The sequence below is a fragment of the Erinaceus europaeus genome, chromosome 16 (assembly GCF_950295315.1).
Source record: "Erinaceus europaeus chromosome 16, mEriEur2.1, whole genome shotgun sequence".
NCBI lineage: Eukaryota > Metazoa > Chordata > Mammalia > Eulipotyphla > Erinaceidae > Erinaceus > Erinaceus europaeus.
In genome coordinates this window covers 60970219-60995529 of record NC_080177.1, presented here as the reverse complement: position 1 = coordinate 60995529, position 25311 = coordinate 60970219, and the positions used below count along the sequence as shown (strand labels likewise).

At 37.9% G+C, this 25311-nt stretch overlaps 1 protein-coding gene across 3 annotated transcripts in view; it reads left to right on the top strand.

The window, feature by feature from the left end:
* The first annotated feature begins 12832 nt into the window (after positions 1 to 12832).
* NUBPL (NUBP iron-sulfur cluster assembly factor, mitochondrial) overlaps positions 12833 to 25311 on the top strand; it is a 114001-nt gene continuing 101522 nt past the window's right edge. For 2 of the 3 annotated variants that reach the window (XM_060175215.1, XM_016185446.2), the window contains exons 1-3: positions 12858 to 12999; positions 13684 to 13831; positions 18773 to 18801. In XM_060175215.1, the coding sequence (XP_060031198.1) occupies positions 12892 to 12999; positions 13684 to 13831; positions 18773 to 18801 (285 nt within the window). In that variant the 5' untranslated portion in view covers positions 12858 to 12891. Of the gene's footprint in view, positions 13000 to 13683; positions 13832 to 18772; positions 18802 to 25311 lie in introns of all 3 variants that reach the window. The other variant, XM_060175216.1, reaches the window with a different exon arrangement.

The following is a 25311-nucleotide window of genomic DNA, read 5'->3' as shown; positions in this document are numbered from 1 at the left end:
ATTGGTGAGGTTGTTATGTCCAGGGAAGTCCAGTTGGCATCACGGTAGTATCTGGAACGTGGTGGCTGAAAAAAGAGTTAACATATCAAGCCAAACAAATTGCTGATTAATCATGAACCTAAAGGCTGGGATATTGCAGGTGAAGATTTGGGGGTTTCTGTTTTGAAGATAGCTAGTAGGCCTATTTTCGTTATATTCCAAAGGGCCCATGACTATACTAGTTTTTTTCCTGAGCCTGACATCTGATATGCAGGTGGACCAAGTTGTTGACTGGGGAGATGATGTCATGGCTGGAAAAAGGGCTAGAAAGGTGGGTCAGGGAAAAGAGTAGCTCCCAAATATGGGAAAGTATATAAATATTGTTGACTGTAAACCCCATCGATTTGATCCAGGGCTCATATTCAGCTTATGAGCCTATGTGACCTCTGCATTCCTATGTCTGAGCTCGCATTCTGTGGTCATGAGTAGGAATGTTCCAAGCTGCCCAAATTTCAGGATCCATCTTCCTCAGGTGGAACATAGAGTATGTTATCCAGCCTCCCTTCAGATTATGGAACACTGTCTATTGTTGATCCACATTGAGGGCAAGGTCTTATAGGGTCCCAGATGATGGTGTGGCCAATAGTAACTAAAGAGTCATCATTAACGTATGCCAGTCTCTTGCCCTTCCTTATTCATGTGTACATATGCCCTATATTATGGAACCTGGTCGATATCTAGGTTTTGGGAGTTTGTTAGGAAGTGAACCACCTGGAATGGAATTAGAGAATACTATGAAATGAAAGGTCTCACCCGAGTAATGAGGCTGAAGGGTTGACGTTCCACACCTGATGTCTCTGGACACAGTCTGAGGTGAAGCATGCTGAGGTGATACACGTTACATTGATTAGGTTGGGATCAGCAGATGCAGTATCAGTTGGTATGAGTTGAGTGAAGCATGCAAAAAAGTGAGCCCCACCCTAGAAGTTCCAGGACTGGGGGAAATATGGGCTTTATAGAGGAAATGGGAGGTTCTTGCTGTCTTAGGGTTTAAGAAGGTAATAGATAGTTATTGTTGTAATCAAATTATTTGGCAATTGGGTTAACTTTGAAAGCTTTTAGGAGAGTCAACATTTCAAAGAACAAGTCATTATTATAAATGTATTAACACTTTTGGGTTGGGTGGTGGCACACCTGGTTGAGAACACATATTACAGTGTGCAAGGACCTGGCTTCGAGTCCTTGGACCCCACCTGCAGGGGGAAAGTTTCATGAATGGTGAAGCAGGGCTGTAGGTGTCTCTCTGTCTATCTCCCTGTCTCCCAGTTCCTCTCAATTTCTAGCTGTCTCTAATAAAAATAAAGATAAGAAAAAAATTTTAAAAAGAAATGTATTAACAATTTGAGACCACTGTTAACATTCAGCCTGATTACGTTTGAAGTCTTAAATGCTTAGATTGAAGGAATATATACTCAGCCTATGTCTGTGCATTAAAAGGTTTGAGAAATTCAGCCAGTTTTTCTCCTCTCATATTAATTAGATTTTTAAAAAAATATTTATTTATTTATTCCCTTTTGTTGCCCTTATTGTTTTATTGTTGTAGTTATTATTGTTGTTGTTGGATAGGACAGAGAGAAGTGGAGAGAGGAGGGGAAGACAGAGAGGGGGAGAGAAAGACAGATACCTGCAGACCTGCTTCACTGCTTGTGAAGCAACTCCCCTGCAGGTGGGGAGCCAGGGGCTCAAACCAGGATCCTTATGCTGATCCTTGCACTTTGTGCCACCTGCGCTTAATCCGCTGTGCTACTGACCAACTCCCTAGATAGTAATTTAGGGGACTACAAATTAATAGGAGTGTACATCAACACCCTTCCCACCACCAAAGGGTGTGTACTGATACCCACTACAACCTTCCCCTCCCCCTCAGTGAAGCTGAACATCTACTCTCACCCTCCACCCAGAGATTTTTACTTTGGTGCCCTACTCCAAACTCAGTCAGATCTTGCTTTGAGTTTCCCTTTCTCTTCTTTCTCAACTTCTGTTTATGAGTGGGATCATCCCATACTCATCTCTGTCTTTCTGACTTAGCTGACTTAACATAATTCCTTCTAGCTCCATCCAAGATGGGTCAGAGAAGGTGGGTTCATTGTTCTTATACCTGTACTTACTCTTGGTCTTAAGGAATAAATTATTCACTAAGAAGTAGGATGGTCCTTGAGAGCTTGTTTGGAGGTTCTAGCAGGGGAGCGCAGCTACTCGCTACTCGTATACCCTAGACTGAAGACTGGTCCGTCTCTAATCGGGGAAGGCCGTCCTTGGGAGGGACGCACATGGAGCGGTGAGGGAGGAAGGGGAGACCAGCCTAGCCAGCCAGATCAGCCGAGAATCAACCCTGGCGATCAATGGGGTAACAGATGTCGCAGCCAGATTGCCCTCACATCCTCACATGAATATGGGATGATCTCACTCTCAGGCAGAAGTTGAAAAACAAGATCAGAAACAAAAACACAAGTAGAACCTGAAATGTAACTGGCATATTGCACCAAAGTAAAAGACTCTGGGGTGGGAGTGGGTGGGTGGGGAGAATACAGGTCCATGAAGGATGATAAATGACATAGTGGGGGTTGTGTTGTTAAATGGGAAACTGGGGGATGTTATGCATGTACAAACTATTGTATTTACTGTTGAATGTAAAACATTAATTCCCCAGTAAAGAAATAAAAAAATTAAAAATAAATAAATAAATAAATAATGTCGAAGGACAAAAAAAAAAAATGAAGTAGGATGGTGGCTGTGGATCCTTATCGGTAGTGTTTCAGAAAAACAAATATAACAAAGATGTGATGGGAAAATAGATGTTCATAGCTCTCATTTGGAAAGCTTATGCTCTTTAGATGAGGCTCCAAAAAGAAGATAACATCCATGACTATTCAAAACATCAGGCACAACTGAAAATTGAAATAGAAACTTAATTAACCTGTAGGAAAATAAACCAAATTTTATTTCTTGTTCACTCAATTTGTGTACTGAGACTCATAATCACTGTGTTATTTTTAGTCATTAAGTAGCTCTTATACGAGGTCTTTCTTCACTCATAACTGGCAATGGACAGAATAGTAATTTTTTCCAGTAATGGACTCTTTTTGGATGCCAGTCTTGTGAAATATGAATCAATTCAGTGTCTTACTAAATAAGAATTTAAAATGCTAAAACTTTTTTTTGAAATTAGCATTGATTTGTTAGAGTCTCCTGTGGATATAGCAGGGTATCTTTAATTGATTTGGAATCATAGAACAATGCATTTATAGGAAAAAACAATCTCATTTTACACAGAAATCAATGCTATTTTAGTATGTAAAGGTTGTTGTAAAGCTGACTGAAGAACTGAATCTTGAGACACTCTCTTTTATACAGTCAAAGGAAATAATGCTTCATTTGGGTAAAATAAAAAAATTATGCTTTTTTTATAAGATTATTGTGTAATCAGGAAATGAATTTTATGCAAAATGTAGAAATACATTATGATTTTCCTAGCATGATAATTACTACCCTCCATTTTAATTAAAGGAAAAATGCATCTAAGTTTTTAAATTTAGTTGTAAAATTCAAATCAAAATAATACTTGAAATACTCATTTGTCCTACTTTTTCAAATATACTAATTTAAAAAGTCAACATTAGGGAGTCGGGCTGTAGTGCAGCGGGCTAAGCGCAGGTGGCACAAAGCACAAGGACCGGCATAAGGATTCCGGTTCGAACCCCGGCTCCCCACCTGCAGGGGAGTCGCAGGTGTCTATCTTTCTCTCCTCCTCTCTGTCTTCCCCTCCCTCTCTCCATTTCTCTCTGTCCTATCCAACAACGACAACAACAATAATAACTACAACAATAAAACAACAAGGGCAACAAAAGGGAATAAAAAAAAAGTCTACATTATATCTATCTGAGTGTTTGTTTCATGTCTTTGTGACAATTTAGAAAAACATTGACATTGTGTACTTTTTAAACCAGTATATTAAAAAATATTTAACTTATTCTTTATCTGATAGGCCATAGGCAGGAGAGAAACTAAAAGGGAGGGGAAGATAGAGAAGGAAAGAAACAGACACCTAAAGTACTTTCTTCACTGTTCACGAAGCCACACACCCCTTCCCTGTCCCGCATAGGTGGGGAGCGGAGCTTGAACCCAGGTCCTTGTCAATGGCAACATGTGTACTTAGCCAAGTGAGCCACCACCTGGCCCCCTAAACCAGTGAATCTTAGTCATCATGCAGTTGAGTATCAGTTATGTTGCTTAGAAAAAAAAAAAAAAAACAGTATCTGTGTTGAGGTGTTTCTGGGAGTGGGAGACAGTTACTGGTATTCATTAAAACTCATCAGTTCAACACCCATGATCAGTGGAGAAGCAATTACAGAAGCTAGACCTTCCACTTTATGCACCCCATAATGACCCTGGGTCCATACTCCCATAGGGATAAAGAATAAGAAAGCTATCAGGGGACAGGATAGCATAAGGAGTTCTGGTGGTGGGAATTATGTGGAATTGTACCCCTCTTATCCTATGGTCTTGTCAGTGTTTCCATTTTATATAAAAAAAAATACAAGAAAAAAACTCATCAGTGACTTTAATGTGTATTCTGGGTTCAGACTTGTTTTGAATGGTCACCTCTTAAATTTAAAAGGGTGGGTAAACTGGGGAAAAGTGATCAGTTGTATGGTGAAAGATAGAACTATAAGCTTAGTGGTGAATTAAATTAGTATGTACAGACATTGATTTATTATGATGCACCCTTGAAGCTTATATTATAATGAAAAAATATACTACTAAAGTAAAAAAAAAAAAAGCTAGACTGACAAAAAAAGGGGCCGCCAGAACTAGTGGGTTTTTTTAGTATGTGAATTATAAAATTGTTAAAACAAACAAACAAAAAAAACCCAAATCACCAGCAGGTATCCAAAACATTACAAAAAGATAATGGAATGTTATATGAATACCAGTTGCTAACCTCCCACATATTCATTCATGACTAAGAGGCTTCCCTACCTGTGGGACTTTTAGTGCTAAACATCCTGAACAAACTGGGAGTTTGTCATTCTATAATTTGGAAGAGATGACCTCAATGAACAGAAGACTTTTTCTCTGTTGGAAAAGTTCTTTCAAGTGAGAAAGACAGTGCTAATCACACTTCCAGGGGATACTGTTGCTACTTATCCACCACACATTCATGTTCTTTGACTTCAAAGTCCACTGCTTCGTTTTAATTATTTAATTATTGGGAAGACCGAGGACTTTGCTTCCAAATTTCAGTGGCTCACCAGTGCCAACAGCTGATCTTTTCCTCCATTCTCTCTTACTTTATGTGTCAAAATATCAGACTTTATTTCCTATATCTGCTTAAATTATTTGTTTCTTATTCTAACTTCATTTCCTCTTGATTGTCCTGAAAAAGTTTTCTTAGCTTTCTTTTCCTATCTTTGTATGCTTGTAACGTTTTTTGTCATTGTTGTGACTTAATTACTCTGAGCTGAATTTTTCTATCTGAAAAGCAAAAAATAACAAAGTTTTCTCCAGGACTGTCTGTACTATTTCCTTGCGGTGCTCTGGGGACCCAAACTTGGGTTGTGTGTGTGGCAACACAGGCACCTTCCCAGGTGAGATGTATTCTAGCCCCTAAAGATCATGATTTTGCCTCACTCATATGTTTTTTTGTTGTCAGTAGTTGTAATGACTGGAATACCCATCCCTCCCTCAGATTTATGAGACTATGTGTATTGACACAGTAATGATTCTTACTGATTGAGATGTTATATGTACTATCGTAATGACCCTTGCTGAATGAAAGGTGGGTCATTTGAAATGGACTGTAAACCACTAGCTTACAAAAATACTGGTGTCTAAAATCTTAGAAAGCTTCACTGTATTCATGATGAGTTCTAGCATTATGGAGGTCAGAAGTGTGATGCAACATCTGAAACAGATTCACAGAAATTAACATTTACAAAGATTTATATTTCCTGATTAAATGAATTCCATGAAGAATTTATATTATTCTGCCTTTATTTTGTTGTCTTTTTTAAAAAAATATTTTATTCATTTATTTTTATTAAGTTTTATTTATTGTTGGATAGAGATAGCAAGAAATTGGGGGAGATAGAGAGTGGGAAGATACAGAGAGACACCTGCAGATCTACTTCACCACTTGTGAAGTTTTTCCCCTGCAGGTGGGGACCAGGGACTTGAACCTGGGTCCTTGTGCACTGTGATGTGTACACTTAAACAGGTGTGCTACCGTCTAGCTCCCTCATTTATTTTTAATGACAGAAGGATAATGAGAGAGAGACCAGAGCATCACTCAGCTCTTGCTTATGGTGGTACTGGAGATTGAACCTGGGACCTCAGAGCCTCAGGCATGAAAGTCTTTTGCATAACCGTTTTGCTGTCTCCTCAGCCCCATGTTCTTCTGTCTTCCTCTACCATGATACTAAGTCTTTCAAGGTCAGTGTTTTTGCATTTTTTTATTCACTACTGTGCAATAATATTTTCAGTTGTGTGGTGAGTATTCTATGAATATTTGTTGAGTAATCTTTACCCAAAACTTGCTTCTCTTCTGGTTTCTCATTGGTGTTTGTAACACTACAGTTACGAATTTTATTTAGGTTCAAATACTTGTAATGATTTTTGACTTTTCCCTATTCTCCTCCTCTATTCATTTAGTAAATAATTTTTAATTGTTGTTTCAGAGTAACTTTTAAATTAATATTCTTTTGTTCTTAATTGCTAACTTTATAAGTCAGAAACTTTAAAACCCTAACTGGGACTAAGAATAGAACCTACTAAGTCTCATCTTCTCACCGTTTTTGCTACTTTAATTAAACTTACATAACCACTGCCAGATCAGTCTTATTTGGAGCTGAGCTCTCATTATGTCACTCTACTACGTCGTTCAATACTTTAAAGACAGAATCCTTAGCCTGGCATTTATATCATCCTTAATATGATCCCAGTCTGTCTCTTTAGTTTTATCCCTCACTTCTTTAAAAATTTCTTATGTTACAAACAAAATGAGCTGTTTGCTTTTTAAGTACTCTCTTGAGTTTTTCATTTCTTTTTCTCACAGTTATCTTCTTTAGCTGTTTCTTGCGGCATTTGCTCTTATCTTTTCCCATTTTATTGGATAGGACAGAGAGAAATTGAGTGGAGGGGAGATAGAAACCTGCAGACCTGGGGGAGTCAGGTGTTAGCACAGCAGGTTAAGTGCATGTGGTGCAAAGCGCAAGGACCGGCTTAAGGAACTCAGTTCGAGCCCCTGGCTCCCCACTTGCAGGAGAGTTGCTTCACAAGTAGTGAAGCAGGTCTGCAGGTATCTTTCTCTCCCTCTCTCTGTCTTCCCCTCCTCTCTCCATTTCTCTCTGTCCTATCTATCAACGACGAAATAAACAACAACAATAATAACTACAACAACAATAAAAAATAACAAGGGCAACAAAAGGAAAAAAAAATATGAATGAAACCTGCAGACCTGCTTTGCTGCTTGTGAAGTGTCCCCTCCTGGATGTAGGGATCTTGGGAGCATGGACCCAGGATCATTATGGTGTGCAGAAGGTGGAAAGTCTGGCTTCTGTAATTGCTTCTCTGATGAATATAGGCATTGGCAGGTCAATCCATACTCCTAGCCGAGATAGAACTATTTTATATGAGCTAAGGTACATAAAACTATACATATGAGCTAAGGCCACAACGTCTGTGATAAAGAAAAGATCCACAAACTTCCTACAATAGATTTCATACAGAGAGAGCAGTAAACTGGTATATGATTCACAAGCTATATTACCTCTAACAGACCCCTCTCTCCAAATTCACTGGTTAAAGAAAAGATAAAGAGAGATAAAGAAAAAGGGAAACTTCCAGTGGAGGGAATGGGATACGGAACTCTGGTGGTGGGAATTGTATGGACTTGTACCTCTCTTGTCCTACAATCTTGTTGATCATTATTAAATCAATAAAAAAGATATAGCCTGTATTTTAATATCGCATTTTGTATTAGATATAGGTAACAGACAGCTTCATGGATAGCCATGGACAAAGACTTGAAAGTAAAATCACACCATAGAGTAAAGTAGGATAAATTATAAGGGTTATCATTTAGATAAATCCAGAGATGGGCTGATGTTTCCATTCCAATGAGCCTTTTATATAGAATGAAAATGAGAAGTTCAGTTGGGGATACTAACCTTAAACTAAAGGAACTAACATTAGTTTTTAAGCTATATTTAGCATATTCAATAGAGAAGAGGAAACAGCTGATACTCTTATTTTCTCTACTGAATTTACAAAAGAGAAAAGGAAGTTCTCAGCTGAACTGAGAGTCTGAAGAAATAGGGGGGGGGGGTAGCGCAGCTGGTTAAGCACACGTGGCGCAAAGCGCAAAGACCCGCGTAAAGAACCCGGTTCAAACCCCAGCTCCCTACCTGCAGGGGAATCGCTCCACAGGCGGTGAAGCAGGTCTGCAGGTGTCTTATCTTTCTCTCACCTGTTCTGTCTTCCCCTTCTCTCTCCATTTCTCTCTGTCCTATCTAACAACGATAACAACAATAATAACTACAACAACAATAAAAAAAATACAAGGGCAACAAAAGGGAAAATAAATTAATTAATTAAAAAAAAGAAATGAAGAAATAGAATAAACACTCATCTCCCTGAAAAAAATAGAAGAAATGAAGGAATGTAAACTTTATGCGCTCTTGGACATCTAAGGTGTGGGAGCGGGGAGACAATTATAGATTCCGTTTTTTAAAAAAAATTTATTTATAAAAAGTAAACACTGACAAAAGAACATAGGATAAGAGGGGGACAACTCCACACAATTTCCACCACCAGACTCTGTACCCCATCCCTTCCCTTAATAGCTTTCCTATTCTTTATTCCTTTGGGAGTATGGACCCAGGGTCATTATGGGGTGCAGACGGTGGAAGTTCTGGCTTCCGTAATTACTTCCCTGCTGAGCATGGGCATTGGCAGGTGGATCCATACTCCCAGCCTGCCTCTCTCTTTCCCTAGTGGGGCAGGGATTGAGATATCTGTTTTAAGTTTTTTAAAAAATCTTTATTTGTTGGATAGAGACAGTCAGAAATTGAGAGGGAAGGGGGTGACAGAGAGGGACAGAGAGACACCTGCAGCACTGCTTCACTACTTGTGAAACTTTCCCCCTGCAGGTTGGGGCCGGGGGCTCGAACCTGGGTCCTTGCACACTTAACATGTGCGCTCAACCAGGTGCGCCACCACCTGGCCCAAGATACCTTCTTTTAAGAAAACAATATGTTGCTCCATACACTACTGGGAAACTTTAAAAGAATTTTCTTTGATCAGTATTTATTTATCAATCTCTCTCAAGGTGACAGAACCTTAAATACATATTCTACCAGGTTTGAGCCTATGCATTATATGGATATCCACAAGGTAAAGTGAGTTTTATTGTTAGTCTTTATTTATCTTTATCACTATTCTCCTGAGATGTTACACATAACTACAGATTGCTGCCAAGTTTTCCTTCATTGATGATCTTAAGGCCTCTTTGAGAATAGTAGCCTTCTCTCTATTCCATGTAAGGGAATACATATAAGGGGGAATTCCTATGAAGCTGCCATAGTTCATCTGCTTGATTTGTTTAAACTCAACTGTTTTTATTCTGTGGTCCTGCCATTGCACTGAGTTCAGTCTAGGAAGGATAGCATTGACTCTTTTCTTTCACAAACACTACACTGATTTGTGGAGTCTTCATTTTGAGTCCCCCTCATTGGAGTTCAATTTTAGATGAACAGGTAGGAGGCAGTTTCATATATGGTGGTTCTTATTAACTGTAATAGACACAGATTAATGTATCTTCAAATAACACAAATCATAACCAACAGTTATTTACCCATAACTTCTATAATCACATCAACTAATATTTGTTGAATATGCATACTGTGTGGTGGTCTACACACATTAGTTTAAGGTCAAACTCACAGCAATCTAATAAGTAGATTATCATCTCTTTTGTGAACAAAGCAAAGCAAAACATAGACATTAAGCTGTGCTTTTAAAATATCTTTTGGATTACTGTGATAGCCTCCTGTTCATCTTTTAATTGGATATCATGGTGGTATTTCTAATATGCAAGTCTGTAACCACATCACTTTCTTGCTTAAAATACTTCGTTTGCTCTTCAGGATGAAAACGAACTTCCTTTATATGATATATAGCCTTTCATGATCTGGACAACTTCAATCTTTCATCTCTTTCATTTTGCATCTCACTCAGTGTCTGTCATCAATCCCAGAGAGTATTTGCAATTTGTAATAATTTTTTAAAAATCTCTGCAAAGGACAGTGTCACACCCAGTTAAGCATACACATTACCATGCTCAAGGACCTGGATTTGAGTCCCCACACCTCAATTGCAGGAGAGATGCTTGACAAGTGGCAAGCAGGTGTCTCAATTTCTATGTGACTTATCTAATAAAAAATGGCTGCAGGGAGCAGTGGATTTGTAGTGTATGCATCCAACCACAGCATAGCCCTGGTGGCAATAAAAAAATAAGTAAAATAACTGTTGAATGTAAAACATTAATCCCCAATAAAGAAATTAAAATAAAAATAAGTAAAATACATAAAATAAACTATCTACATAATAACTTCAAAGTTGTTCCCACAGCTGTTGCCTACACATTTAAAGTAGCTTAGATATTATCCTATCTCAAACCCTTCCATGATTAAATTGGATGACTTCCCCCCCCTTTCTTTAAAAAATTTTGTATCACTCGGAGCTTTTCTTCTGTACTTATCATACTGTGATTGCCTATTAACATATTATTTCTCACATCACAGTGTAAAATTTATTTTTAAAATATTTTTTTATTAATGAGAAAGATAGGGGAGAGAGGGAGAGGGACAGAGAGAGAGAAAGAACCAAACATTACTGGTACATGTGCTGTCGGGGATTGAACTCAAGACCTCATACTTCAGAGTCTAGTTCCTTAGCCACTGTGCCACCTCCTGGACCACAAAATTCATTTTTAAAAATTTATTTATTATTGAATAGAGACAGAAATTGAGAAGGAAGAGGGAGATAAGAAAGAGACAGGAGACACCTGCAGCCCTGCTTCACCACTCATGAAGCTTCCCCCCTGCAGATGGGGACCAGGAGCTTGAACCTGGCTCCTTGTGCATTATCATGTGGGCGGCACCACTTGGCCCTGATTGTAAAATTCTTGAGCGGCAAGATTATGTCTAGTTCAATGCTGAATACCCTGAGATAAGTGTAAATTTGAAGCATAACTATCGCTCAAAGGTTTTTATTAAATAATATTCAGTAAAAGACTGGAAAAATAGTCAAAGCTACCTGGAGAGAAACAAATACTCAGCATTTCTTGTTTAGTGAATAGATATTCTGACATTCTGATAACTAAGAAAGCATATCACAATGTAATAAAATGAAAGAAATTAAAATGAGTATTAAAAATATTATGGAGAATATGGAAAGGTAAATGAGTCTCTATACCCTAATCATTTGGCTCCCTCTGTATTCCAGTATCCACTTTCCAGCTTTCTCTCCTAAAAGTGATTCCCTTTACTCTCTCATCTGCTTTGGATCTAGGGATAGTTTCTTCACCCTACCAGGGCAAATTCCACCTCTTTGATCAGCTCAGCCTCACTTAAATTCCTTCCTGACTAGAACTTGCTTTATTAGACATACCTTGGAATTTAGCTAAGCTTACTCTAACTTAATGCGCTTGGAAACATCTTTCAGATAACTGTCAACAACACTAAAGACTAAATACCGTCACAAAGAAAACTATTTTATAGATCACACAGAAATATGAAAGGTAAAATCCTTGACAATAGTAGAGTTTAATTGACCTTATTCTATTCAGTGAGGAAAATTGGAGTAATTTTCCAGTTCCTACTTTCTTTATTTTCCCCCTTTTGTTGCCCTTGTTTATCGTTGCTGTTATCATTATTGTTGTTGGTAGTACTGTTGTTGGATAGGACAGAGAGAAATAAGAGAGAGGAGGGAAAGAAAGACGGGGGAGAGAAAGATAGACACCTGCAGACCTGCTTCACCGCTTGTGAAGCGACTCCCCTGCAGGTGGGGCGCCAGGGGCTCAAACCGGAATCCTTGGGCCGGTTCTTGAGCTTCACGCCATATGCGATTAACCCGCTGCACCAACGCCCGGAGCCTTCAAATTCCTACTTTTATTCGCAGCAGTTCTCTCAAATTTCCAAGTCTCAGTTTTCTTAGTAATAAAAAGTGTATATTGGTGGTCGGGCGGTAGCACAGCAGGTTAAGTACACATGGTGCAAAGCGCAAGGACCGGCATAAGGATCCCGGTTCCAGCCCCAGCATCCCCACCTGCAGGGGAGTCGCTTCACAGGTGGTGAAGCAGGTCTGCAGGTGTCTATCTTTCTCTCCCCCTCTCTGTCTCCCCCTCCTCTCTCCATTTCTCTCTGTCCTATCCAACAACAATGGCATCAATAATAATAATAATAACCACAACAATGATAAGACAACAAGGGCAACAAAAAGGAAAAAAATGGCCTCCAGGAGCAGTGGATTCTTGGTGCAGGCACCGAGCCCCAGCAATAACCCTGGAGGCAAAAAAAAAAAAAGTGGATTAGTAAGAATTTCCTACGTATGTCCTCCAGGACTTCTATGAGGCCCAAATAAATATGTGAAGGAAAAAAGCACTTCACAAAAATTTAGTAAAACACTGTAAAATGTTTCTACCTAGCCACCCACGAGCTAGGACAATTTGAGAAAAGGTCTGAACTGCAGAGGGCCAGTCGCTAGGGAGAGGAAGCGGCGCGGTGCCCCGTGACGTCATCACTCCACGTCGGCGACGGTTTCCGGACTGTGCTCAGGGCTGCGTTCCACACAATGGGGGTTTGGCGCCGTCTGTTGTTTTCTGGTGGGGTGTCGCTTCTGGGTAGCGGCGGGACTTCTGTTTGGCTTGGGGGACGTCGAGTGTTGTTTTGTCAGCGCCAGGTCCGTCGTGCTTCAGGGGAGGGGGAGGCGGGCGGTACAGACATGTGGGGCGGGGAGGAAGGCAGGTGCATTGCTCCAAATGTCAGATTCTCCTCTGCCGCTCGTGGGCCGCGTCCATTTGGTAACTCATTGATGCCCCCGCCCCCCCTTTGGCTATTTGTCCCCACTTTCTGGGCAGCCCCGCAGTAAGGCCATATGAGGCGTGGGGTAGGGATACAATATGTGATTAGCACATGTCTGTGTGGCTTGCACATTGCATTCTTAGTGTTGCCATATTTATGGATTGAAGATGAAGAAACACTTGCAAGATTTAATTCTGCAAACAGACGTTTGTTGATTTTTTAATTTTATTTTTTTGCTCTCTCTGGGGCTTAACCACTGTGGGTGGCTTTTTAAGAGAGAGAGGGAGAGCCAGGGATGGTTGGATGGGAAAGATACCTCAGCACCAAAGCTTCCTTATGTGTGACGGACGAGGACCAACTGAAATCAAGGCCTGTTCATGGCAAAGCAGGTGCATTATCCAAGTGAGCCGTTTTGCTGGCAGACAAATTTCATTTTAAACAATCGTGTTTTAATGAAACACTTCTAGAGTAGAAAGTCCTTTAATCATAAACTCCAAATTGCTCTCACTTTTATACACGATAATTTAGATGTATTTTAAAAATTCTTTTTTTTTTTTTTAAGTTATCTGGCCCTGAGAGTGAGACCCTAAAACAAAGAAGAACAGAAATCACATCTCGAGGACTTCCAAAGCAGAAGCGAATAGAAGGTGTTAAGCAAGTTATAGTTGTGGCTTCTGGAAAGGGTGGAGTTGGAAAGTCGACTACAGCAGGTATTATAGAATGTTGATTCTTATTTATTTATTTATTTATTTTAGGAATATGAGCCAACTTATGTACTTTAGACAAGTGCATAGTATTGCAGGTACGGTTTTTAAATTATTTTCTGTGAAATTCTTAGTAGATATCTTAAACTTTGGATAAATCTGGAAACACGTGCAGGTGTTTGATTCCTGGGAAAGATGTTGAGATTTTCTATCAGATTTTTAGTTTACTTAACTACAAATGGCAGTGATAATAGGTTTCTGTGGAAGATGGTTATACTAAGTAAGTCACTTAGCCCAGTATGTACAACATAGTAAATACTCAGTATTTGGCTTCTTTTATTGCTTTAAAAACATCTAGTAACTTTAATGCCAAATTACCTCTGTTCTATGATGTTCTTTTCCAGTCTTTATCAGTATCTCTCTATATATAGCTAGATAGTTACAGTAAAATTAACATCTTCACCCTTTTTTAATCAAACTATTATATAATTTTAAACATTTGTAGTCTGTATAAACCTAATATTGGAAAATGCTTTACAAATTTAACAGTATTTTAACTTTTAAAACTGACTTACAATATTTTTATCTTTATGCTAATATACTCAAATTACTTTTGGTAACTCCTTTTAATTGTCTGTAATTTTATTGTGACTGACATACTGCTTTCAGAACCCACCAATATGATGCCTTCAGAAATAAAAGTGACCATCTATACTACTAGTGACATATTCCCCAAGTTTTTCAAAGGAAGCTTATTTATCTACTTTTTGTTATCTTCATTTATTTATTGGATAGAGACAGCCAGAAATTGAGTGGGAATGGGTAGGTAGAGAGGGAGAGAGCCAGATATCTGCAGCACGGCTTCACCACTTGCAAATCTTAGCCCCTGCAGGTAGGGACAGGGGCTTGAACCTGGGTCCTGTGCATTGTAACATGTGCACTCGACCAGATGTGCCACCACCCATCCCCAGAAACCTCTTATTTCTAAAGGAAATTATTCTAGTGAAATAATGCAAAAGGGTAACTTCCCTCTCTGCAAATCTGCCCTATATAGGTAATTTGCATTGCTAATTTGAAGTCACAAAACACTCATATTTTAGTAACAAGTAATAATGCCTCATACTTACTTTTATATAACTTCCATAGGGATGACTGTTAATTCAGGCCTTGTTCAGTCTATCTTTTTTGCAGTTTTTTTAAAAAAGATTAATTTTTATGAGAGAGAGAGAGAGAGAGAGAGAGAGAGAGACTATAGACATAGAACAGAGTACTGCTCAGCTTTAGCATGTGGCTCTCTTAGGTATTGGGCCTGAAACTGAGCCATACAAGTCCAGTCCTTTAACACTGACTTATCTCCCTGATCCCTCATACAGCTGATTAAAAAAAGAAAGACTATGCATATTCTTTATTTAATTAATTCTGGCATAGGTTATGCTGACAGGGTCTTTTAAAGCTTGATTTTTTTCTTCCAGCTTATCAGCCTAATGTGGGCATATATCTTTGAAAAATTATTATGTCATTTGAAATCAGTGACATTTTAAAATGAATGCGAAGTACTGAGTCTTGTGACTGTCACTATTTCCTAATTATAGCAGTTTTACAGTTGTATGACCAACAACACATCCAGATTGTAGTGTTAACTCAATGTTTTTTATTACTACTATTATTATTAGTTAATTAATGTATTATTTTTCATTTTGGCCCAAGATGACTATGGGAGAGTTTTGAGCTCTTTTGAAGAAGTTAAAAGACTACCATGTACTGTAGATATGATAGAACACTTATATGCTACCATTGATAAGTACTGAATATTTACTAATATCATCATTTAGTAATTGTTATTAGTGAATTCATGCTGTATTTTATATATTCTAGGATTTTCTTTTTCTTTATTATTATTATTATTTTTGCCTCCAAGGTTATTGCTGGGGCTTGGTGCTGGCACTACAAATTGACTGCTCTTGGCATCCATTTTTTTCCATTTTATTGGCTAGGACCAAGAGAAAATGAGAGGAGAAGGGAAGATAGGGAGAAAGATATACATCTGCAGACCTGCTTCACTGCTTGTGAAGCATCCCCCGCCCCCCAGTAGATGGGGATCTGGGGCCCAAACTTGGATACTTGTGCAGGTCCCTGTGTTTAGTACTATGTATGCTAACTGGGTGTGCCACTGCCTTGCCCCTCTTAAAGTGTTTTCTAATGATCTGTAGTCCATCTGTTTGAGACCTTGTTTTTAAAATTTAGGAGTGCCTAATCTTTTGTTCTTAAATCTACCTCTTTTTTCTTTTCTTTGCTCTGTTACTACTTGGGATTGCTAAAGATAACACCTATTTTTTTGTGATTGTTGTTGTAAGTCATTTGGTTTTATGTAATATAATTTGTTAGGTATGTCTATATTGTCATTTGTTTCCAACACATTATTTGTTTTTATTTCTATTATTTTTGCCTCCAGAACCTGGCCCATGCATGATTTCACCACTCTGGGCCAACTTTTTTCAGAGAGAGATAGAGAGACAGAGACACACACAAAGATACATCATAACACTGATATTCTCCCCAGTGCTGTTGTAGTCCTATAAGGTCTCCTATAAGGTGTGCTGGTCACATGCATGGCAAGGCAGGAGAGCTACAAAGTGAGCTATCTTAGTGAGTCCTGCCTATTGTCTTTAGTCAGAAGTAATCTGTTACCATGGGATGTGATAACATTTAAATAGGAAAAATATATAGTATGTGACACATAGTAGGTGCTTCATGATTGTCTCTTCCCTGCTTTTACCTTTGCTAATATTATATGTAAATAAAATATTAATGTTTATTTTAGTTACAGAATAATGGTTTTGAAGATGCCTTTTCTTTTTTTATTAGGGGGATTAATGGTTTATAGTCAACAATAAAATACAGTAACAAAAAAGTAAAATATAATAGTTTGTGAACATGTATAACATTTCTGTTTTATGTATAACAATTCAACCTCCTCTAGGTCCTCTGACATCATGTTCCACAACATGAACCCTTCCCTCCCAACCCAGAGTTTTTTACTTTGGTGCAACACACCACCAAACCCAGTCCAGGTTCTGCTTTATGTTTTATTTTTCAACTTTATTTGTTTGTTTGTTTGTTTATTTATTTATTTTTAGTGATGTAATGATGACTGACAAGATAGTGGGATAAGAGAGGTACAATTCATATAATTCCCACCACTGGTATGCCATATCCCATCCCCTCCATTGGAGTTTTTCCCTATTCTTTATCCCTTTGGGAGTATGAACTGAAGATCTCTAGTGGATGCAGAAGGTGGAAGGTCTGGTTTCCGTATTTCCTTCTCTGCTAGCCATGGGCATTGACAGGTCAATCCATAGTCCAAGCCTGTTTTTTATCTTTCTTAGTGGGCAGGGCTTTGGGGAGGTGGGGTTCCAGGACACATTGGAGAGGTCATCTGACCAGGGAAGGCAGACCAGTGAAGACATCTTTTCTAGTTAGCATTAACTTATTAAATTAAAATAAATATTTATTCATTTATTAACATGAGAGAGAAAACCAGAGCATCATTCTGGTACATGTGATATCAGGTATCAAATTCGGGACGTCACGCTTGAGAGTCAAATGCCATATTCAGTGTGTCACCTCCTGAAATGCACCATTTGCTTTTATTATTCTTATTTTTTTATTTATTGGTGACTAGTAGTGGTTTACAAGATTGTATGATTAACAGATGTAGTTCCATACTGCACTCACCACCAGAGTCGTCAGTCCTAATTCTCCCAGTGATGTAAAAACCACCATAGTTTTTACAAACTCTTAGAGACTGTTTCACACCATTTTTAAAAGGAAATAGGGTCACCGCTGGGGAGGTACCTCAGAAATACAGTAGATGCCTTGCATGTGTGAGGTCCTGGGTTTGACCCCTGCCACAGATTATGACAGAGTGGTTCTCTGGTCTCTCACATAACAAATAATCAAAAACCCAAAAAGCATTCTAACAAAGACAATAGGATATATCCACTTTTTTTTTTTATCTTGCAAAGTAAAACCTGAAAAGCCACATACATGCCTCATCTCCATCAAAGCTGGCTCAGAGACTGGTGACCTTGTCTCTATTCTTTTCTTTTTAAAAATCTATTTATTTATTTATTATTGAATAGAGACAGACAGAAATTGAGAGGGGAGGGAGAGAGACAGAGAGACACCTACAGACCTGCTTCACCACTTGTACAGCTTTCCCCCTGCAGGTGGCAATCAGGGGCTTGAACCCAGGTCCTTGTGCATTATAGTGTGTGCACTTAAGCAGGTGTGCCACCACCTGGCCCCAGATATATCCACTTTTATTTATTAAAATGTAGATAATTCTTCTACAAAATGTTTTGAAAATTGAATTATATAAACATTGATTTTTTTTTAAACTGTAAGTAGATAATTTCAATTAAATTTTAGAAGATTATAAATGTGTTCTTTAAAGTGTTTTGGGCAGATATCTGTTGCTTATTTGGAATATTTTATTTCTGTATTTTTACTCTATTCTGTATTCTTGATTTTTAAAATTTTGTTTATTTATTTATTTTATTTATTCCCTTTTTGTTTTGTTGTCCTTGTTGTTTTATTGTTGTAGTTATTATTGATGTCATTTTTATTGGATAGGACAGAGAGATGGAGAGAGGAGGGGAAGACAGAGAGGAGGAGAGAAAGACAGACACCTGCAGATCTGCTTCACCGCCTGTGAAGCGACTCCCCTGCAGGTGGGGAGCCCGGGGCTCGAACCGGTATTCTTAAGCCAATCGCGCTTTGCGCCACCTGCGCTTAACCCGCTGCACTACTGCCGACTCCCTGTACTCTTGATTTTTATAACTAAAAGACATATACTCTAGTTATTTCACTAGAAATGTTAATAGACAGAATGAATTTTAATAGTAGGAAAGTTACTAAATTTAGTTACTTTTTTGTTTCTTACAGTGAATCTGGCACTCGCACTAGCAACAAATGTAAGTATTTACTAATACAACGTTTTTAAAATTTTTTTTAAAGCAATGATAAAAAGCATTTTGTTTTTCATTTTTCTTACCAGAAGCTATGTAGTGTAACTTAAGTCACCTACAAGTCTTTAATGAACTCAAAGTGATACCTTAAATATTGGTTACCTTTAATGATGAAGAGGACCACTGGTCAAGGAATTCAGGCAACCTATAGAAGCTAGAAAAGAAAGGAAGTACACACTATTTAGAGCTTCCAAAAGATATGTAATCCTGCTGATAGCTTAATTTTGGCTCATCAGAGTCTATTTTGTACTGCCTTAGTAATTTCTCACAATAGAAACAGGAAGGTAGTATACATAGGAAGTCAATTTTTAGTTGTATTTCCAAAGATGTTTTTATTTTGCCTTTATATTTGATTGATAAAATGTAGAATTCCAAGTTCAAAATTTCCTCTCTGAAACTCGAAAATGTAATCTTTTTTTAGTATGCTAATGACATTTCAGATGTTAGTCTGATTCATATTACTTGGTAAGATCCTCCCATCAAATCTTAGAAGCGCTTTTTAAAAAAAATTTATTATTATTATTTTTTAAATTTATTATTAAAAAAAATTTTTTTATTTAAGAAAGGAGACATTAACAAAACCATAGGATAAGAGGGGTACAATTCCACACAATTCCCACCACCCAATCTCCATATCCCATCCCTCCCCTGATAGCTTTCCCATTCTCTATCCCTCTGGGAGTATGGACCCAGGGTCATTGTGGGTTGCAGAAGGTGGAAGGTCTGGCTTCTGTAATTGCTTCCCTGATGAACATGGGTGTTGACAGGTTGGTCCATATTCCCAGCCTGCCTCTCTCTTTCCCTAGTAGGGTGGGTCTCTGGGAAAGCAGAGCTCCAGAACACATTGGTGGGGTCGTCAGTCCAGGGAAGTCTGATCGGCATCATTTTTTTTTGGTCCTCCAAGGTTAGAAGTGTTACAAATATTTATCTAGTCTTGGCTTTAAAAATGTTTACCTGCTTGGAAATTGACTAAGCAATATTAAGATATTAAGACTTGAGTCTTTTTTTAAAATAAGGAAAATTTCTTCATTGATTACCTTTTGTGAAGTGTCTTTGTTCTCTGCAGAGATCTACTAAGTAGGTATTGACCCTTTATGCTAACAGTGTTATCCTCATATTTTCCATCTTATTTTTTTTGGAAGATGTCTTACCTAAACTTTTCTACATTGCTCTTTTGGGCTTTATTTGTTATTTTCCTCTTCATTTCACTAAGTTGGAAACTATAATTTTGAAAGTATTCTAGAACTGTTTCTACTTTTCCCATTGCTGTCTCTACCTTAGTAAAAAGGTTGTACCATTCTTATGAATCACTCTGAGGATACAAATTAGAATTCATAAATATTTCTTTAAATTATTTTTATCTACTTAGTATTTTAGTATGATGGTTCAGAGTATGTGATCCTCAGACCAACAGAATCAGTACCACCTGAGAATTAGTTTAAGAGATCTTAACTACATATGAAAGAAAGTTTCATAAATAGAACCTCACCTATTCAGAGCCCTACTCCACTAGGGAAAGATAGAGACAGGCTGGGGTATGTATTGATCTGCCAATGCCCATGGAGAAGCAATTACAGAAACCAGAACTCCCACCTTCTGCAGCAGATAAAGAACTTTGGTCCATACTCCCTGAGGCGGGGGGGGGGTTGGGGAATGTTAGGGAAAGATGACCAGAGGGCTCTAAACTCTAATTACATTGGGACCCAGAGAAAGAAGAAGAAAAAAGGAAGGACATTCAGAAGTAGTGATAGGTATAGGTCTGACTTAGAAAGGAAGAGAAGGCAGGACCACAGGAAAAAATGGTCAAGTCTATATAAATAGAGACAGATAGTTATAGAAATAATAGTCAGCCTACATCTGTGAACTTTGGAAGAACTACTACATTTTCCAATGGAGAGGACAGGAACACAGAATTCTGGTGGTAGGAATGGTGTTATCAAGGTTAGCCCTGTATCTCAGAATTTTGTAAATCAGTATTAAATCACTAAAGAGAGGGAGAGAGAAAGGGAAAAGAGAGTGATAGAGACAAGCCAGAGAACCCTCCAGTACATGTGGCACTCGGAACCAAACCAAGATCCTCAGGCATGCAAGTGTGATGGTGCTTTGTCAGTTGGCCTTTGGTTTCTTTTGTTTATCCTCAGTTGCTAGTCCAATGATGGCATATAGTAGGCTCTTGCTTAATGTTTCTAAGGACATTGAAACATGTTACTTGAAGAGTTAACTCCAGTATACACATGTGTCATAAGATATGAAGTGTATATATACATATATTTATATGAAATTTAATGCCAAATTCTAAGTGTTGGATAAATTTTCTATAGTTTGTTCAATGCAAGATTGTGCTTTCCCCCTCCTCCCCTTTGAGCACATGAAATAATGAAAATCTAAGTGGGGTAATGTGTCTGAAGTACTCAACCCAATGCATAGTAAGTTCTCAATCACTAGTATTGGCAGCTCAATAAAAGCTTATTAACATAGTATTTCAAAAGAAAATGTTGATGTTTTTCATTAAAATTAAAATTAGTAAAAGAAAGTTAACAAAATAATAAAAATTAATAAAACTCTTATTAATAAAATTAATAAAACTCTTATTAATAAAAAATCAATAACCAGGCAGTAGCACACCTGGTTAAGCATTACATTACATTACAGTGCACAAGGACCCAGGCTCAAGCCCCTGGTCCCCACACTCAGGGTGGCAGGTGTCTGTCTGTCTCTTTCCTTTTATCTCCCTTACCTCCCTCAATTACTCTTTGTCTCTATCCAATGATAATAAATAAATAAAATGGAAAAAATAAAAAGAAAAATACATTTTGTTTAACAACAGCAAAATTTGAGTTTTATTCATTTTTCATTGCTAGACTGACCAATTAGCTAGAACTTTGTTTCATTTTATTATTATTATTATTATTATTTACCAGAGCACTGCTCAGCTCTGGTTTATGGTGGTGCAAGGGATTAAACCTGGACTTAGAGCTTTTGGCATGAGATTCTGTTTGCATAACTACCATGCTATCTCCCCTGCCCAGCTAGAATTTTAATCGGACTTAAATATAAAAAAGGAAGGAATATTATCTTCAAAGAAAATGTTTATTTTTTTTATCTTTCCATTGACATAACATCTCATCTCAAAATACTTATTTTTTCTGTAGTAACTTAATATCTTTACGCTTATTTTCCTTCCATATTGCTATATTTATACAAAATTCTGTGAGTGATTCGTTAAATATAATTAAAATTATTGTGTTTAAAGTTCTGTGATTATGTTAGGAAAATCTTGGAAGTTTTAGTTCAGGATTTTGATTTTGGTTCTGTAAGTTCAAAGATCTTGGAACAGGACACATTACATACTAATACTTATAACTCTAGCTTAGAACGGCACACTTGGTTTTAGCTTGCTTCTGCAAATTGTAAGATTTAAGGTTGTATTAGAAGAGATAATGCAGGGGGGTTGGTTGTTGGCTTACCTGGTTGAGCAAACATGTCACCATGCTCAAAGACTTGGTTTAAGTCACAGGCCCCCACCTGTAGGGGAAAGCTTCACAAGCAGTAAAGCAGAGCTGTAGGTGTCTTTCTTTTGTTCTCTCTTACTCTCTCCCCCTTCTCTACCAATTTCTTTCATCTCTATCCAATAAATAAAATATTAAAAAAGAAGAGATAATACATAAACACATAGCAGTATGTGGCATCGTAAATGCTCATAAGAACTAATTCATTATAATATTCCAAATGCCACTGGACGTCTTATTATAACCTATACTACTAGTTATTATATGAATTCAGATTAAATAGAAGTGAAACTACAGATCTGACAATTAATTACACATGAGATACCCTGATACCTGTTACAGTATTTCAGGTTCATAGGGTTGAGATTCATTTTTTGTTTAACTGACATTGTTGTAAGTCATAACTATTCTATGGCTAGTGATTTTTGGGGAAACAGTATACCATTAGTGTTTAAAGTGTAGTTAGTTATTCTAAAGCCAAAACTGGAACAATAGATTCAGGAGGAGTAGTAACAAATTTTTGTTTCTTCTTTTTGTTCTTAAATTTAAATTTAATTCTTGTTCAGTAGTGCGTCCTTTTAAATCTATTTTTTGTTGTCATATAGTTGATATGTAACATATTTCAGGTGTGCAATATAATGATTTAGTATTTGTGTAGATTAAAATGTTCTTAACTACATGTCTAGCTTAAATTTGTCATACATAGTTACATTTTCTTTTTCTTGTGATGAGGACTTCTAAGATGGACTCTTAGCAACTTTCACATATATAATACAGTATTAACTGTCGTTATTCTGACTGTATGCTACACTCAGAATGTTGTTCCTTTTCTTTTTTCTACTTGATTTCCAATAGTCTTAAATGCTACTGACCTTAGATGCTGATACTTTAGGGAATCTTTGTCTTTCTGTCATATCTTTCTGTATTAATCTTTCTTTGATCCTTTTAGTTTTCTCTTAATACTTTGCCTTACTTAAATTATTTGAAGGTCTTTATTTCCTTTTTGTTTATTTTTTAATACTTTTTTTACATTTATTTACTCCCTTTTGTTGCCCTTGTTTTTTTTATTGTAGCTATTACTGTTGTTGTTACTGATGTCATAGTTGTTGGATAGGACAGAGAGAAGGAGGGGAAAACAGGGAGAAAGACAGACACTTGCAGACCTGATTCACTGCCTGTGAAGCGACTCCCCTGCAGGTGGGGAGCCAGGAGCTTGAACTGGGATCCTCACGCTGGTCCTTGTGTTTTGCACCACCTGCGCTTAACCCACTGAGCTACCGCCCGATTCCCCCCCCCCCCCTTTTTTTTTAAATTGCTGCCAGGGATGTGGCTGGGGCTCTATAATTAAATGCTGGCTTTTAAAAAAAAACATTCTTTTTTTACTAATATTTTTTAATAATTATTTTATTTAGTAAGCCTTATTGATGTTGTCGTTGTTAGATAGGACAGAGAGAAATGGAGAGAGGAGGGGAAAACAGAGAGGGGGAGAGAAAGATAAGACACCTGCAGACCTGCTTCACCACCTGTGAAGCGACTCCCCTGCAGGTGGGGAGCCGGGGGCTTGAACTGAGATCCTTACGCTGGTCCTTGCGCTTTGCGCCACCTGTGCTTAACCCACTGTGCTACTGCCCAACTCCCGGATTTTTTTTTTTTTTTTGACAAACATTTTGTTATCATTAACTAGGAAAGAATTTATTTTATTTTATTAATGATTTAATATTGTTTTATAAAATTAAGATAACGGGTGTAATTCCACACTATTCCCACCACTAGAGTTTTGTTTCCCCATTCCCTCCATTGGAAGCTACAGCAGTTGACTGGGGAGTGCGAAATGCAGCACAGCATACTCCATAACCACACCTCAGAAACTTTACATCAGGCTCAACCTGACGCTGTTGACTGGCTACGGAAGAAGGGCAAACGCTAGAAGAAGAAAGGAAGTCTAGGTTAGGCTCTAAAGGATTGGCTCAACATAAATTCCCGTTGAACTTGATTTTGCTTAACTGCTCCTTTTTTATTAACTGTCTTCCTTACTTTCTTCAGCCAGCAACTGTCATTGTTTAGTTTCTATGTTATATGTCACTTCCTCTGAAGCTTTCTTAGTGACTTCAAATAATGTCATTCTCTTGTATGTTGCTTTACCATGCCTCTCTTCTGCAGTTAAAGTGATCATATCTTCCACAGTATCATGGATGCCATCTTAAATCATCTGTCTTTAGTGCCTGGCTCACCTTTACAGATTCCAATAAATACTTGCTAGCTTATTAAACATAGATAATACTTTGTTGAAATTTGTCAAAGGCTTGAAAGAGTTTACCTGGATTTTTAAAAGGTATGTAAAAATACCAAGGAATCATTTTTGCTTTGAGATGCTCTTACATAAAGTTTGCATCCTTTTACTCAGCATTTTTATTTCTCTTACAAATATAACAAAGCCGGGAGTCGGGCGGTAGCGCAGCAGGTTAAGCGCATGTGGCGCAAAGCACAAGGACTGGCATAAGGATCCCGGTTCCAGCCTCCGGTTCCCCACCTGCAGGGGTGTCGCTTTACAAGCAGTGAAGCAGGTCTGCAGGTGTATGTCTTTCTCGCCCCCTCTCTCGTCTTCCCCTCCTCTCTCCATTTCTCTCTATTCTATCCAACAATGACAACAACAATAATAACTACAACAATAAAACAACAAGGGCAACAAAAGGGAATGAATACATAAATAAATAAATATTAAAAAAATAATATAACAAAGCCAACGTCCATGCTCAGTGGAGAAGCAATTACAGAAGCCAGACCTTCCACCTTCTGCACCCATGATGACCCTGGTCCATACTCCCATAGGGATAAAGAATAGGAAAGCTATTAAGGGATGGGATTGGATTTGGAATTCCGGTGGTATGAATTGTGTGGAATTGTACTCCTCTTATCCTATGGTCTTGTCAATATTTCCATTTTCCTA